Genomic DNA, 16233 nt, shown 5'->3' on the forward strand with positions numbered 1-16233 from the left:
GTTCCAGGATTTTGATCCAGTGACGATGAAGGAATGTCGATATACTTTTAAGTCAGGATGGTGTGTGACTTGGAGGGGAACTTGGAGGTGGTGGTGATCCCAAGTGTCCGCTGCCCTTGTCCTTCTAAGTTGAAGAGGTCGCGGGTTTGGGAGGTGCTGCCGAAGAAGCCTTAGCGAGTTGCTGCAGTGCATCTTGTAGATGGTACACACTGCAGCCACGGTACGCCGGTGGTGGAGGGAGTGAATGTTTAAGGTGGTGGATGGGGTGCCAATCAAGCGGGCTGCTTTGGTGTCGAGCTTCTTGAGTGTTGTTGGAGCTGCACTCATCCAGGCAAGTGGAGAGTATTCCATCACACTCCCGACTTGTGCCTTGTAGACGGTGGAAAGGCACAGGATGTGCATCCGCTGGACCGAGTTGCCCTGCTGTGCCTTTAATTATTCAACTATTAACTAACTTTTTTTTTAAAGTAACTTAACAGAAATAAACTCGAGACTTAAAAACAATCCCTCCCCAATCTGCTCCTTCCCTTGTGCTGAGGTCACTTACCTCGCTCCCTGACACTGGCGCTCCCTCTGGGCTCTTGGGCCTGTCTTTATCTGCGGCCGCTCCTCTCGCTGTCCCACAGCTCCGCTCTCGTGCCTATTAACTTGGGTTCTGTGGCTCCACTCCTCCTTTTCACTCAGACGTCTCCATCGCCTTCTTCCTCTCCACCAATTCCTGCGCCCACTCTGCTTGTGAATCACTGCGTTTGTGAATCTCCCGGCTCTGTCTCCAAGCTCTGTGCTCAAGCTCAGTATTTGAAACAATGATCTCGATGCAGGAAATAGTGCACGGTATGTTAGTTCCATGAGATTAAATCAAGGACACCATCACAATCAGCAAAGACAATGACAAAGATCAGAACATTCCAAAGGCTGTCACATGCAGGACCCGTGGAGGAGTTGTACTAACCACATCCAAGAAGTGTTAAACCATGCACACAATAACTGATTTCAAATCTGAACCAAGATTGTTCTTTCAAGGGTTGGTTGAAAGGAATTTCAGATGAATATAAAGTGAGACACTGTAGTTCAGTCTATGACACCCACAAACCATGTAGTCAAATGGAACCAGCTTGGGGTTAGATGTGGTAGAAGGTGAACTAGGTGAGAAGTGATATAATCAAGAGTAAGAAAAGCCCAAAAATGGAACAGTGGGTAACAGAACATCAATAAGTCTCCTCTGATCATGGAGAAATCAAATATTCAATCAACTGTGTTTGAAACAAAGCTGCTTTATTCAATATGTTTGATACAGAATAATATTAATCTCCAGCCCAAGTATAGGGGGTTATTAAGATCAGCAAAAAGACACTCTGACTGTGAACTAGAGGCGGAAGTAGTATCATATTAGATAGGAGCAGACTAAGACTACGAAAAATTCAAAAATGGGTTTAGAATGCATGTATGTAAACGCACAAAGTGTGGTGAATAAGGTTGGTGAGTTACAAGCACAATTAGCCGTGTGGCAATATGATGTTGTGGCAATAACGGAAACGTGGCTTAAAAACGGTGAGGACTGGGCACTTAATATTCAAGGGTACAAGGTGTTCAGAAAACATAGGGAAGGAAAAAAGGGAGGTGGGGTGGCAGTGCTGGTTAAGGAAGACATTGTAGTGTTGGAAAGGGAGGATGTTCTTGAGGGGACAAGGACAGAATCCATTTGGTTACAGTTGAGGAGCAAAAAGGGTATGATCACACTATTGGGGGTATTCTACAGGCCTCCAAATAGGGAGAGGGAGGTAGAGGAGCAAATCTGCAAGGAAATCGCAGAGATATGCAAGAGCTATAGAGTGGTGATATTGGGGGACTTTAATTACCCAAATATCGATTGGGATAATGCTAGGGTAAAGGGAAAGGAGGGGGAGGAATTTCTGAAATGTGTTCATGAGAATTTCCTTGACCAATATGTTCTTGGCCCAACTAGGAAGGAGGCATCGCTGGATCTGGTGCTGGGGAATGAGGTGGGCCAGGTCGACCAAGTGTCTGTGGGAGAACACTTGGGTACAAGTGTTCATCGTATCATAAGATTTAGATTAGCAATGGAGAGGAGCAAGGAACAAAGACTGACATGAAAAACTGTAACGGAACAATGGGTGATCTTTAAGGAGGAGATGTTCCAAGTACAATTTCAAAACGCACATCATTATAAAATACATTTCCTGATTCAATTACTTCTAGTCCAGATAATCAATTTTAATTTCACTAACAAATTATGCCCAGACTTTGTGATTTTACAAAGAAGACAAAAGTAACAATTGCATTTCGATGTGAGTCATTTATCCTCCCCTTCGAGCAATGTGTCTTCCATCGACTTCTGTTTTGAATATACCCAATGACTGAACCTCCACAGCCCTCTGGGGTAGAGAATTCCAAAGATTCACCACCCTCTGTGTGAAGAAATTTCTTCTCATCTCAGTCCTGAATGGCCTACCCTTTCTCCTGAGACTGTGGCCCCTGGTTTTCGACTCCCCAGCCAAGGGATACATTCTCCCAGCATCCACCCTATCAAGCCCTGTAATAATTTTGTATGCTTCAATGAGATCCCCTCTCATTCTTCTGAATTCAAGAGAATACAGGCCTAGTTTACTAAATCTCTTCTCATACGACAGTCCCACCATCCCAGGAATCAATCTCGTGAACCTACGTTGCACTCCCTCTATGGCAAGTATATCCTTCCTTAGGTAAGGAGGCCAAAATTGTACACAGTACTCCAGGTGTGGTCTCACCAGGGCCCTATATAATTGGAGTAAGACGTCTTTACTCCTGTACTCAAATCCTCTTGTAATGAAGGCCAGCATACCATTTGCCTTCCTGTGGCTTGCTGCATCTGCACATTCACTTTCAGTGACTCATGTACAAGGGCACCCAGGTCCCTTTGAGCATCTGCATTCCCCAATCTTTCACCATTTAGGAAATACTCGGCCTTTCTGTTATTTCTACCAAAGTGGATAACTTCACATTTATCCTCATTATATTCCATCTGCCATGTTCTCGCCCACTCACCGAACCTGTCGAGATCCCCTTGAAGCCTCTTCACAACTGACACTGCCACCTAGCTTTGTGTCATCAGCAAATTTGGAAATGTTACATTTAGTCCCTTCATCCAAATCATTGATATTGATTGTGAATAGCTGGGGCCCAAGCACCGATCCTTGCGGTACCCCACCAGTCACAGCCTGCCATCCTGAAAAAGACCCGTTTATCCCTACTCTTTGTTTTCTGTCTGTTAACCAATTCTCAATCCATGCTAATATATTACCCCCAATTCCATGTGCCCTAATTTTGTTCACCACCCTCTTGTGTGGGACCTTATCGAAGGCCTTCTGAAAATCCAAATACACCACATCTACCGGTTCCCCTTTGTCTACTCCACTAGTTACATCCTCAAAAAACTCCAATAGGTTTGTCAAACAGGACTTCCCTTACATAAATCCATGTTGACTCTGCCCAATCTTACTATTAGTTTCTAAGTGCCCAGTTATTGCATCCTTTAAAATAGATTCCAGCATTTTCACAACTACTGATGTGAGGCTAACAGGTCTGTAGTTACCCGTTTTCTCTCTCCCTCCTTTCTTAAATAGCAGGGTTACATTTGCTATCCTCCAATCTGCAGGAATCGTTCCATAATCTATAGAATTTTGGAAGATGACAACCAATGTGTCCACTATCCCAATGGCCACCTCTTTCAAAACCCGAGGATGTAGGTCATCCAGTCCTCGAGATTTATCGACTTTTAGTCCCATTAATTTTGCCAGTACTGTTTTTTTACTAATAATAATTTCTTTAAGTTCCTCATTCTTGCCACACCCTTGGTTTTCTCATATTTCTGGGAGGTTTATTGTGTCTTCCTCCGTGAAGACAGAAACAAAGTATTTATTTAATTTCTCTGCCATTTCCTCATTCCCCATTATAAATTCTCCCATCTTTGACTGTATAGGACCTACATTTACCTTCGCCAGTCTTTTCCTTTTCACATACCTATAGAAGCTTTTACAATCCGTTTTTATATTTTTCGCTAGTTTGTGCTCATATTCCATTTTCCCTTTCTTTATCAATTTCTTGGTCCCCCTTTGCTGATTTCTAAAAAGATCCCAATCCTCAGGCTGACCGCTTTTTCTGGCAACTTTATAAGCTGCCTCCTTTGACTTAATACTAGCTTTAATTACTTTTGTTAGCCATGGTTGGATCACTTTTCCTTTTGGGTTTTTATGCCCTAGAGGAATATATGTTTGTTGCAAATTATGCATTATTTCCATGAATGTTAGCCATTGTATGTCCAGCTTCATACCTTTTAGTGTAGTCTCCCAATCTACCATGGCCAACTTGTCCCTCATACCCTTGTAGTTTCCTCTGTTTAGATTGAAGACTTTAGTTTCAGATTGGACTACATCACTCTGAAACTTAATGTAAAATTCAATCATATTATGGTCACTTGTCCCTAAAGGCATCTTTACCACAAGGCTATTGATTAGCCCTTTCTCATTACACAGAACCAGATCCAGAATAGCCTGTTCCCTGGTTTGTTCCTCCACATACTGATACAGGAAACCATCTTGCATGCATTCCAAGAATTCGTCCTCCACGCCATTAGTGGTAATTTGATTTGCCCAGTCAATATATAGATTAAAGTCCCCCATGGCAAACATTCAAAGATCGCATGAACTACAGAATTTGTTCATCCCAATTTGGCATAAAAATAAAACAAAAAAGGTGACGCAACCATGGCTAACAAGGGAAATAACCTGCCAAAGATGTCGGGGAACATAGGGTCTAATGACAGGGAGGAACTGATAGAAATCAGTATTTGTAGGGAAATGGTGTTAGGGAAATTGATGGGATTGAGGGCCGATAAATCCCCAGGGCCTGATAATCTACATCCTAGGGTACTTAAGGAAGTGGCCCTAGAAATAGTAGATGCATTGCGGGTCATCTTCCAAAATTCGAGAGACTCTGGAACAGTACCCATGGATTGGCGGGTAGCTAATGTTACCCCACTGTTCGAAAAGGGTGGTAGAGAGAAAACGGGGAATTACAGTAAGCCTGACATCGGTAGTGGGGAAAATGTTAGAGTCCATTATAAAGGATGTAATAGCAGAGCACTTGGAAAAAAGTGACCGGATCGGACAAAGTCAACATGGATTTACAAAAGGTAAATTGTGCTTGACTAATCTACTGGAATTTTTTGAGGATGTAACTGGTAAAATAGATAAGGGAGAACCAGTGGATGTGGTGTATTTGGATTTTCAAAAGGCTTTCGATAAGGTCCCACATAAGAGATTAGCATGTAAAATTAAGGCACATGGGATTGGGGGCAAGGTATTGACTTTGACAGAGAACTGGTTGGCAGACAGAAAGCAGAGAGGTGGAATAAACAGCTCTTTCTCCGAGTGGCAGGCAGTGACTAGTGGGGTACGGCAGGGATCGGTCCTTGGACCCCAGCTATTCACAATATATATTGATCTGGACGAGGGAACTAGATGTAATATCTCCAAGTTTGCAGACGACACAAAGCTGGGTGGGCGTGTGTGCTGTGAGGAGGATACCGAGAAACTCCAGTGTGATTTGGACAGGTTGGGTGATTGGGCAGAAGCATGGCAGATGCAATATAACGTGGATAAATGTGAGGTTATCCACTTTGGTGTCAAAAACAGGAAGGCAGATTATTATCTGAATGCCAATAGATTGGGAGAAGGGGAAGTGCAACGAGACCTGGGCGTCCTTGTGCGCCAGTCGCTGAAAGTAAGCATGCAGGTGCAGCAGGCGGTTAAGAAGGCAAATGGTATGTTGGCCTTCGTAGCGAGAGGGTTTGAGTACCGGAACAAGGATGTCTTGCTGCAGTTGTACAGGGCCTTGGTGAGACCACATCTGGAGTGTTGTGTGCAGTTTTGGTCGCCTTATCTGAGGAAGGATGTTCTTGCCATGGAAGGAGTGCAGCGAAGATTCACCAGGCCGATACCTGGGATGGCAGGAATGACGTATGAGGAGAGATTGGGTCGATTGGGCTTGTACTCACTGGAGTTTAGAAGAATGAGAGGGGATCTCATCGAAACTTATAACATTCTAACAGGACTAGACAGACTAGATGCTGGAAGGAGTCCAGAACCAGGGGTCACAGTCTAAGGATAAGGGGTAAGCCATTTAGGACAGAGATGAGGAGGAATTTCTTCACCCAGAGAGTGGTGAACCTGTGGAATTATCTACTACAGAAGGCAGTAGAGGCCAATTCATTAAATATATTCAAGAAGGAGTTGGATATATTTCTTAAGGCTAAAGGGATCAAGGGATATGGAGAGAAGGCAGGAACAGGGTACTGAATTTGGACGATCAGCCATGATCTCATTGAATGGCGGAGCAGGCTCGAGGGGCTGAATGGCCTACCCCTGCTCCTATCTTCTATGTTTCTATGATTACCGTATTGCCCTTGTTACATGCACTTCTAATCTCTTGATTGATACTGTGCCCTACATTACCATTACTGTTTGGTGGCCTATACACAACTCCCACCAATGTTTTCCGCCCTTTGCTGTTTCTTAGCTCCACCCAAACTGATTCCAGTTCTACATCACGATCTGCCAAGCCAAGATCTTTTATCTCTACCGTACCGATCTCATCCCTTAACAGTGCTACGTCACCTCCTTTTCCTTTTGGTCTGTCCTTCCTAAATGTTGAGTACCCTGGAACATTCAGTTCCCAGCTTTGGTAACCCTGCAAACATGTCTCTGTAATGGCAATTACATCATACCCATTTACTTCTATTAGTGCCATTAATTCATCCACCTTTTTGCGAATGCTACATGCATTTAGATAAAGTGCCTTCAACTTTGCCTGTTTAATATTTTTCTGCACTTTGACCCTCTTTGCTGTTGGTCTTTGTTTCTGCTCCCTACTAGTTTTGCTGACTACTTTTCTATCTTTCACTTCCAGCTTTGTTTCTCTCTGTTCTGGGCCCACACTTAGATTCCCAGCCCCCTGACAAACTAGTTTAAATCCTTCCCAACAGCACTAGCAAACCCCACTGCGAGGATATTGGTCCCGGTTCTGCCAAGGTGTTACCCGTCCAGCTTGTACAGGTCCCACCCTCCCCAGAATCGGTCCCAATACCTCAGGAATTTAAATCCCTCCCTCCTACACCATCTCTCCAGCCACGCATTCATCTAGTCTATTCTCCTATTTCTGCTCTCGCTAGCACGTGGCACTGGTAGTAATCCTGAGATTACTACTTTTGAGGTCCTGCTTTTTAATTTATTTCCTAGCTACCTATATTCTGCTTGCAGGATCTCGTCCCTCTTTTTACCTAGGTCATTGGTACCAATATGGACGACAACCTCTGTCTGTTCACCCTCCCCCTTCAGAATGTCCTGCAGCTGAGAAATCAATTAGTCTCCTCTTATCTCAGAGACATCAAATATCGTCACACTGTTATTTGAAATATGAAAATATTAACTCCAGCCCGGTTACAGGAGTTAACATCAGCAGAAACAAACTCCAACTGTCAGAATGAACATGATGTGATTAACAGCAGCAATAACAGCAGAATCAAACCCCTGCTGTCACTTGTGAACTCGCTGGTGTTTCAGCAGGTGGGATGACTGAGTGAATCCCTTCCCACACACGGAGCAGGTGAACGGTCTCTCCCCAGTGTGAACTCGCTGGTGTGTCAGCAGGTGGGATGACCGAGTGAATCCCTTCCCACACTCAGAGCAGGTGAACAGCCTCTCCCCAGTGTGAACTCGCTGGTGTGTCAGCAGGGTGGATGATCGAGTGAATCCCTTCCCACACACTGAGCAGGTGAACGGTCTCTCCCCAGTGTGAACTCGCTGGTGTGTCAGCAGGTCAGATGACAGAGTGAATCCCTTCCCACACTCAGAGCAGTTGAACGGCTTCTCCACAGTGTGAACTCGCTGGTGTGTCAGCAGGTTGGATGACAGAGCGAATCCCTTCCCACACACGGAGCAGGTGAACGGGCTCTCCCCAGTGTGAACTCGCTGGTGTGCCAGCAGTTGGAATTTCTGATTGAATCCCTTCCCACACACGGAGCAGGTGAACGGCCTTTCCGCAGCGTGAACTCGCTGGTGTATCAGCAGGTAGGATGACCGAGCGAATCCCTTCCCACACACGGAGCAGGTGAACGGCCTCTCCCCAGTGTGAATTCGCTGGTGTGTCAGCAGGGTGGATGACCGAGTGAATCCCTCCCCACACACGGAGCAGGTGAACGGTCTCTCTCCAGTGTGAACTCGCTGGTGTGTCAGCAGGTTGGATGAAGCTGTGAATCCCTTCCCACACACGGAGCAGATGAACGGCCTCTCCCCAGTGTGAACTCGCTGGTGTATCAGCAGGTGGGATGACCGAGTGAATCCCTTTCCACACTTGGAGCAGGTGAACGGTCTCTCCCCAGTGTGAACTCGCTGGTGTATCAGCAGGGTGGATGACTGAGTGAATCCCTTCCCACACTCAGAGCAGGAGAACGGTCTCTCCCCGGTGTGACTGCGGCGATGAATTTCCAGCCTAGACGGCAAACTGAATCCCTTCCCACAGCTTCCACATTTCCACGGTTTCTCCGTGGTGCGAGTGTCCTTGTGTCTCTCCAGGTTGGACGATCAGGTGAAGCCTCGTCCACACACAGAACACATGTACAGTTTCTCCCCACTGTGAATGGTGTGATGTTTTTCAGGCTGTGTAACTGGTTCAAGCTCTTTCCACAGTCAGTGCACTGGAACACTCTCACTCGGGTGTGTGTGTCTCGGTGCTTTTCCAGTCACACTGATGTTTGAAATCTTTTCCCACAGACAGAACAGACAAACATTTCTCCTTCCACATTCAAAGGGTGATGATATTCCGGCCCTGAGGAATCGAGTGGCTCAGTCAGATGTTGACGTGATGGTTGGTTTGAGTTTCCCAAATCCACCCCTTCTAATACCCTGTAAAAGGAGTTTACAAAATTCATCACTGTAAACACAGGACAGAAATTCAGAACAGACAATTCTAGTTTCTAAAGAACATTCTTTCCTCTCTTGTTCCTCCAAAGCTGAAAATCCCAGTCCCACTCATTGTCCCTCCTCCCAGTGTTAAAATCCAAACAAATCGCACGTCTGAAGACAGTTTTTCCTCCTCTCCCTGTTTTCACCACCAACTCTGGCTGGATTCAGTTCTACATTCACTGGTTCCCCTCCCTCTCCTCCCCTGAAGGTGCTGACTGGCTGGGTTCAGTTCACTCACTGGTTCCCCTCCCTCTCCTCCCCTGAAGGTGCTGACTCTGGCTGGGTTCAGTTCTACGCTCGCTGGTTCCCCTCCCGCTCCCCCCCTGAAGGTGCTGACTCTGGCTGGGTTCAGTTCTACACTCACTGGTTCCCCTCCCTCTCCTCCCCTGAAGGTGCTGACTGGCTGGGTTCAGTTTTACACTCACTGGTTCCCCTCCCTCTCCTCCCCTGAAAGTGCTGACTCTGGCCGGGTTCAGTTCTACACTCACTGGTTCCCCTCTCTCTCCTCCCCTGAAGGTGCCGACTCTGGCTGGGTTCAGTTCACTCATTGGTTCCCCTCCCTCTCCTCCCCTGAAGGTGCTGACTCTGGCTGGGTTCAGTTCTACACTGACTGGTTCCCCTCCCTCTCCTCCCCTGAAGGTGCTGACTCTGGCTGGGTTCAGTTCTACACTGACTGGTTCCCCTCCCTCTCTTTCCCAGAAGGCATCTAACCTATACAAGCCGGACGGGTTACACCTCAACATAGCCGGGACCAATTTTCTCGCGGGAAGGTTTGGCCGTGCTGTTGGGGAGGGTTTAAATTAGCTTGGCAGGGGGATGGGCTCCAGCATATAGAGTAGAAAAGAGGAATAAGGTGCATAAAAGAGCGAGTGTGTTGGATAGTACTCGAGAAGAAAGTATTAGAGGTGGAAGTAGTACCATATTCGATCGGAGCAGACTAGGAAAGACTATGAAAAATTCAAAAATGGGTTTAGAATGCATGTACGTAAACACACAAAGTGTGGTGAATAAGGTTGGTGAGCTACAAGCACAATTAGCCGTGCGGCAATATGATGTTGTGGCAATAACGGAAACGTGGCTTAAAAACGGTGAGGACTGGGCACTTAATATTCAAGGGTACAAGGTGTTCAGAGAGGATAGGGAAGTAAAAAAGGGAGGTGGGGTTGCAGTGCTGATTAAGGAAGACATTGTAGTGTTGGAAAGGGAGGATGTTCTTGAGGGGACAAGGACAGATTCCATTTGGTTAGAATTCAGGAGCAAAAAGGGTATGATCACACTATTGGGGGTATTTTACAAGCCTCCAAATAGTGAGAGGGTAGAGGAGCAAATCTGCAGGTAAATCGCAGAGATATGCCAGAGCTATAGAGTGGTGATATTGGGGGACTTTAATTACCCAAATATCGATTGAGATAATGCTAGGGTAAAGGGAAAGGAGTGGGTGGAATTTCTGAAATGTGTTCAGGAGAATTTCCTTGACCAATATGTTGTTGGCCCAACTAGGAAGGAGGCATTGCTGGATCTGGTGCTGGGGAATGAGATGGGCCGGGTCGACCGAGTGTCTGTGGGAGAACACTTGGGTACGAGTGATCATCGCATCATAAGATTTAGATTATCAATGGAGAGGAGCAAGGAACAACCTAGAGTGGAACTTCTAAACTGGAATAGGGCTAACTTCAATGGGATGCGAAAGGATCTAGCCAGGGTAAAATGGAACCAAAGACTGACAGGAAAAACTGTAACGGAACAATGGGTGATCTTTAAGGAGGAGATGTTCCAAATGCAGGCTAGGTACATTCCAACAAGAGGGAAGGGTAAGGGAACCAAAGCAAGGGCTCCTTGGATGATGAGGGAGAAAGAGAAGATGATGAAACAAAAAGAGGGTGTATGATGAATGTCAGGTGAATTCTTCAAGGGAGAACCAGACCAAATACAATATGTTGAGAGGGGAAGTGAAGCTGAAAATAAGATTGGCAAAGACAGAATATGAGTGCAGAATGGCAGTTAACATAAAAGGGAACCCCAAAATCTTCTACTGGCATGTAAACAGTAAGCGGGAAGTAAGAGGCGGGGTGGGGCCTATTAGGGACAAAGAAGGTGATATATACTTAGAGGCGCAGGGCAAGGCTAGAATACTCAATGAGTACTTTGTATTGGTGTTACTAAGGAGATGTATGCTGGCAAAATATCGGTAGAAGTGGAAAAGATAGAAGCAATGGAAGGGGTGAAAATTAATAGACAGGATGTACTAGAAAGGCTGGGTATGCTTAGAGTGGACAAGTCACCTGGTCCAGATGGGTTGCATCCCAGGTTGCTAAGGGAATTGGGGGGAGGTAGCGGAAGGGCAAGCCATAATTTTCCAACCTTTCCTAGATGCGGGGGGAGGTGCCTGAGGATTGGAAAGTGGCAAATGTGACACCATTGTTCAAGAAAGGGTGCAAGGACAATCTTAGTAACTATAGGCCAGCCAGTTTAACACCAGTGGTGGTAAAGTTTTAGAAACAATAATCAAGGGAAAAACGAATGGGCACTTGGAGAGGTTTAAGCTAATTAAGGAGAGCTAACACGGATTTGTAAACGGCAGATCGTGTTTGACTAATCTAATTTAATTTTTTGATGAAGTAACAGGGAGGACTGATGAAGGGAATGCAATGGATGTTGTCTACATGGATTTTAGGAAGGCGTTTGACAAAGTACACATAGAAGGCTGGTTAACAAAATTGAGGCTCATGGAATAGGTTGGTCAGTGGCAGCTTGAATAAAGAATTGGTTTAAGGATAGAAAACAGCAAGTTGTGATAAATGGCTGTTTTTCAGACTGGAGGATGGTAGACAGTGGTGTTCCCCAAGGGTCAGTGCTGGGGCCACTGTTTTTTTGATATATATAAATGACCTGGATATTGGAATACAAAGTAGAATTTCTAAATTTGCAGATGACACCAAACTTTGATTCGATAAGAGTTGTACAAGATTATGACAGGTTAGGACAAGCTAGACGGGGAAAGGCTGTTCCCACTAGTTGATGATACAAGGACTAGGGAACACAAATTTAAGCTTTTGGGCAAGAGATACAGGGGGGATGTGAGCAAAAACTTTTTTACGCAGCGTGTGGTGAGGACCTGGAAATCGCTGCCGATGGAAGTGGTGGAAGCGGAGACACTCAATGTTTTCAAGGGGAGATTGGATAGGCACTTGAGGGAAATAAACTTGCAGGGCTATGGGGATAGAGCGGGGGAATGGGACGCAATGGATTGCTCTACGGTGAGCTGGCATGGACTAGTTGGGCCGAATGGCCTCCTCTGTGCTGTCATGACTCTATAAAGGTGCTGATACTGGCTGGGTCCAGTTCGACACTCACTGGTTCCTCTCCCTCTCCTCCCCTGAAGGTGCTGACTCTGGCTGGGTTCAGTTCTACACTTGCTGGTTCCCCTCCCTCTCCTCCCCTGAAGGTGCTGACTCTAGCTGGGTTCAGTTCTACACAGAGGCCCGACCAATCCCCATCCACCACTACCCTCTTCCGCCTGGCTGAACTTGTTCTCACATTGAACAACTTCTCCTTTGACTCCACTCATTTCCTCCAAATCAAAGCTGTTGCCATGGGTACCCGCATGGGTCCTAGCTATGCCTCCCTTTTTGTGGGATATGTTGAACACTCTTTGTTCCAGTCCTACTCAGGTCGCCTCCCTCACCTCTTCTTCCGGTACATTGATGACTGTATCGGTGCCGTTTCCTGCTCTTGCCCTGAACTTGACAATTTCATTCACTTTGCCTCCAATTTCCACCCTTCCCTCACCTTCACATGGTCCATCTCTGACTCTTCCCTTCCTCGACTTCTCCATCTCCATCTCTGGGGATAGTTTATTGACCAACATTCACTACAAGCCCACTGACTCCCACAGCTACCTGGACTACACTTCCTCCCACCCCACCTCCTGTAAGGACTCTATTCCATTCTCCCAGTTTCTCCGTCTCCGCCGCATCTGCTCCGACGATGCCCCCTTCCACACCAGTGCTTCCGACATGTCTTCCTTATTCTGCAACTGAGGATTCCCCTCTACTGTGGTTGACACAGCCCTCGACCGTGTCCGTTCTATCTCCCGCACTTCTGCCCTCACCCCTGCCCCTCCCTCCCGGAACCACGATAGGGTTCCCCTTGTCCTCACTTTTCACACCACCAGCCTCCACATTCAACGGATCATCCTCCGCCATTTCCACCACCTCCAAAGTGATCCCACCACCAAACGCATCTTCCCCTCCCCTCCCGTTTCAGCATCCCGTAGGGACCGCTCCCTCCGAGACACCCTAGTCCACTCCTCTATCACGCCCGGCACCTTCCCCTTCGCCCGGCACCTTCCCGTGCAAGCGCAGGAGATGCAACACCTGCCCTTATACCTCCCCCCTTCCCACTGTCCAGGGCCCCAAACACCCCTTCCAGGTGAAACAGCGATTTACTTGTACTTCTTGCAATCTAGTATACTGTATTCGCTGCTCACGATGTGGTCTCCTCTACATTGGGGAGACCAAACGCAGATTGGGTGACCGCTTTGCGGAACACCTCCGTTCAGTCCGTAAGGGGGACCCCGAGCTTCCGGTCGCCTGTCACATTAATTCACCGCCCCATTCCCACTCGGACCTCACCGTACTCGGGCTCTTGCATTGTTCCACAGATGCACAACGTAAACTCGAGGAACAGCACCTCATCTTCCGATTAGGCACTTTAGAGCCTGCTGGACTCAACATCGAGTTCAACAATTTCAGATCATAACCTCGGCCCCCATTACATTTTTGCTTAGATTTTATCCACATCTTTGTTTTGGCCCTTCCCCCTTCCCCTTCTTTTTTATTCTTTCCCACATGGCAGCTGTCTCTCATTCTGCCAGAACATTTCACCCCTAATCTAGAGCCGTCTTTTGTCTCCACTAGTCCTATCACCATCGCGTCTCGTTTTGAATACCTCTTAATGTCTCTTCACTTCTTCTGTTCTCTCCCAGCCCTGCCTTTCGATCTATTTCATTTCCTTTCCAGTTTTGAAAAAGGGTTAGACCCGAAACGTCGACTCTATTTTCTCTCCACGGATGTTGCCTGGCATGCTAAGCTTTTCCAGCATTTTCTGTTGTTATTTCAGTTCTACACTCACAGGTTTCCCTCCCTTCCCCCGCCTTCCCCCGAAGGTGCTGACTCTGGCTGGGTTCAGTTCACTCACTGGGACCCGGATGCCCCGCCTTCTCGTGGTTCTTTTACACAGATGGCTGCGCATGCGCTCTGCCGCTCGATGACGCAAAATGGCGGTGCACAAACCCACAGCTTTTCTTTTACAAAGATGGCGGCCGTTCGCCTGGGCCTGTTACCGGGGAAAAGCCTCCGAGCTGCAAACGCAGAACCTGTAGGTTCTCATCCGGGGCTTGCGGCCTACAGCAGGTGTTTCCGAAGCCCACCCGCCGAGTGCGTTACCTTCCTGCGCCCCCCTGATTCGTAATCGGTCTAAAATCGCTTCACCGACCTTTCTGCGCTTGTCCCACTCGCCCGGCTCTGATCACAGTGACACTGCGCATGCTCCAAATACAGGCGGGCACTGCGCCTGCGCACTGGGCTTCTCCAGTGTGAATAGGGCACATTCTCCCCCGCGAAGCATGCTGGGGAACATTGAAAGCCCCAATTAGTGAATGGAGAATGAGTTTCTGTGATCCCATTGAGAGAATTCATCAATAATTCACACAGAAATCCAAGTGCACGGGCACTCTGCCATGGTTCAGTCCTGGATGTGATTAATAACAGAATCCAAACCCCTGCAGTCACATGTGAACTCACTGGAGTCTCAGCAGGAGGGGTGAATTTCTTCACACACAGGATATTGAAACAGCCTCTCTCCAGTATCAATCGTGCATCAGCTGCTTTGAACTTTGAAAGCTTTTCTCACAGAGTATTTACAGTAACTGTTCTCAATGTGGACACTCTGGAGTCTCAACAGGTGGGACAACGGAGTGAATCCCTTCCCACACGTGAAGTATCTAAACGGTCTCTCTCTGGTGTGACTGTGCTGGTGTGTCAGTTAATGGGATGATTGATTGAATCACTTTCCACTTAAAGAGCAGTGAATGGATTCTCCCCCTTACGAACATGTTAGGGTGGGAATAGATGAGATAAGCGAGTGACTCTCTTTCCACACTCAGCTGGTGAATGGTCTCTCCCCGGTTTGACTGTATCCATGAGTTTGCACCTCAGACAGGCAACTGAATCCGCTCCCACATTCCCCACATTTACACTGTTGATTGAAGTGGGCGCACAAGTCTCACAGGCAAGATGATTTGTTAAAAGTGGATTCAGGCACAGAACACTTGTCCTGTTTCTCCCCGCTGTGATTGGTGCTTTCTCCTTCTATATCCAAAGTCCGATGATATTCAGGTCCTGATAAATCCAGGGAATCTGTCAGATCTTGACACAATGTTTGGATTCAGTTTCTATCTGCAGATCCTCCCCTTCTAATACCCTCAAATGGTGTTTACAACAGGATAAACCTTCAGAACAGACAAATCTAGTTTCTATACAACATCCTTTTCCCTCCTGTCCCTCCTAAGCTGTAAATTCCCCATTATAATCACTCTCCCTTCATCATTACTGTCTAAAAGCAACATTCATTACATCATCTGGGATTTTGTGTCTCCCCTTCTCTCCAGAAGGAACTGAATCTGGCTGGGTGCAATTAGTTACCCTCTACATTTTGGTAGGAAGAACGAGGAGAGGCAATATAAACTAAAGGGTACAATTCTATAGGGGGTGCCTGCACAAATCGTTGAAGGTGGTAGGGCAGGTTGGGAAAACAGTTAAAAAGCTTACGGGATCCTGAGCTTCATAAATAGAGGCATAAAGTACAAAAGCAAGGAAGTTATGTTGAATTTTTATAAATCCCAGGTCTCTCTGGAGTTTAGGAGAATGAGGTGATCTCATTGAAACATACAAGATTCTGAGGGAGATTGACAGGGTAGATGCAGAGAGGCTGTTTCCCCTGGCTGGAGTGTCTAGAACTAAATGAATTTTTTGCATCAGTGTTCACTATATCGCAGGAGGATATAGATGGGTTGATCAGATGGGCGGAACAGTGGCAAATGGAATTTAACCCTGAAAAGTGTGAGTTGATGCATTTTGGAGGGACTAACAAGGCAAGGGAATACACAATGAATGGTAGGACCCTAGGAAAGACAGAGGATCAGAGAGACCTT

At 46.7% G+C, this 16233-nt stretch overlaps 1 protein-coding gene across 1 annotated transcript; it reads right to left on the reverse strand.

The window, feature by feature from the left end:
* Positions 1–1254: 1254 nt before the first annotated feature.
* Positions 1255–8639, reverse strand: LOC147119706 (uncharacterized; the record flags this gene model as incomplete). The annotated part of the gene is made up of 1 exon (XM_085984137.1): positions 1255–8639. A coding segment is annotated over one exon (1047 nt), but the record flags the coding sequence as incomplete, so codon positions are not given.
* Between the last annotated feature and the right edge of the window lie 7594 nt (positions 8640–16233).

The sequence above is a fragment of the Somniosus microcephalus genome, chromosome 4 (assembly GCF_052327205.1).
Source record: "Somniosus microcephalus isolate GS21.2 chromosome 4, FLI_Smic_1.0, whole genome shotgun sequence".
In the NCBI taxonomy this organism is placed as follows: domain Eukaryota; kingdom Metazoa; phylum Chordata; class Chondrichthyes; order Squaliformes; family Somniosidae; genus Somniosus; species Somniosus microcephalus.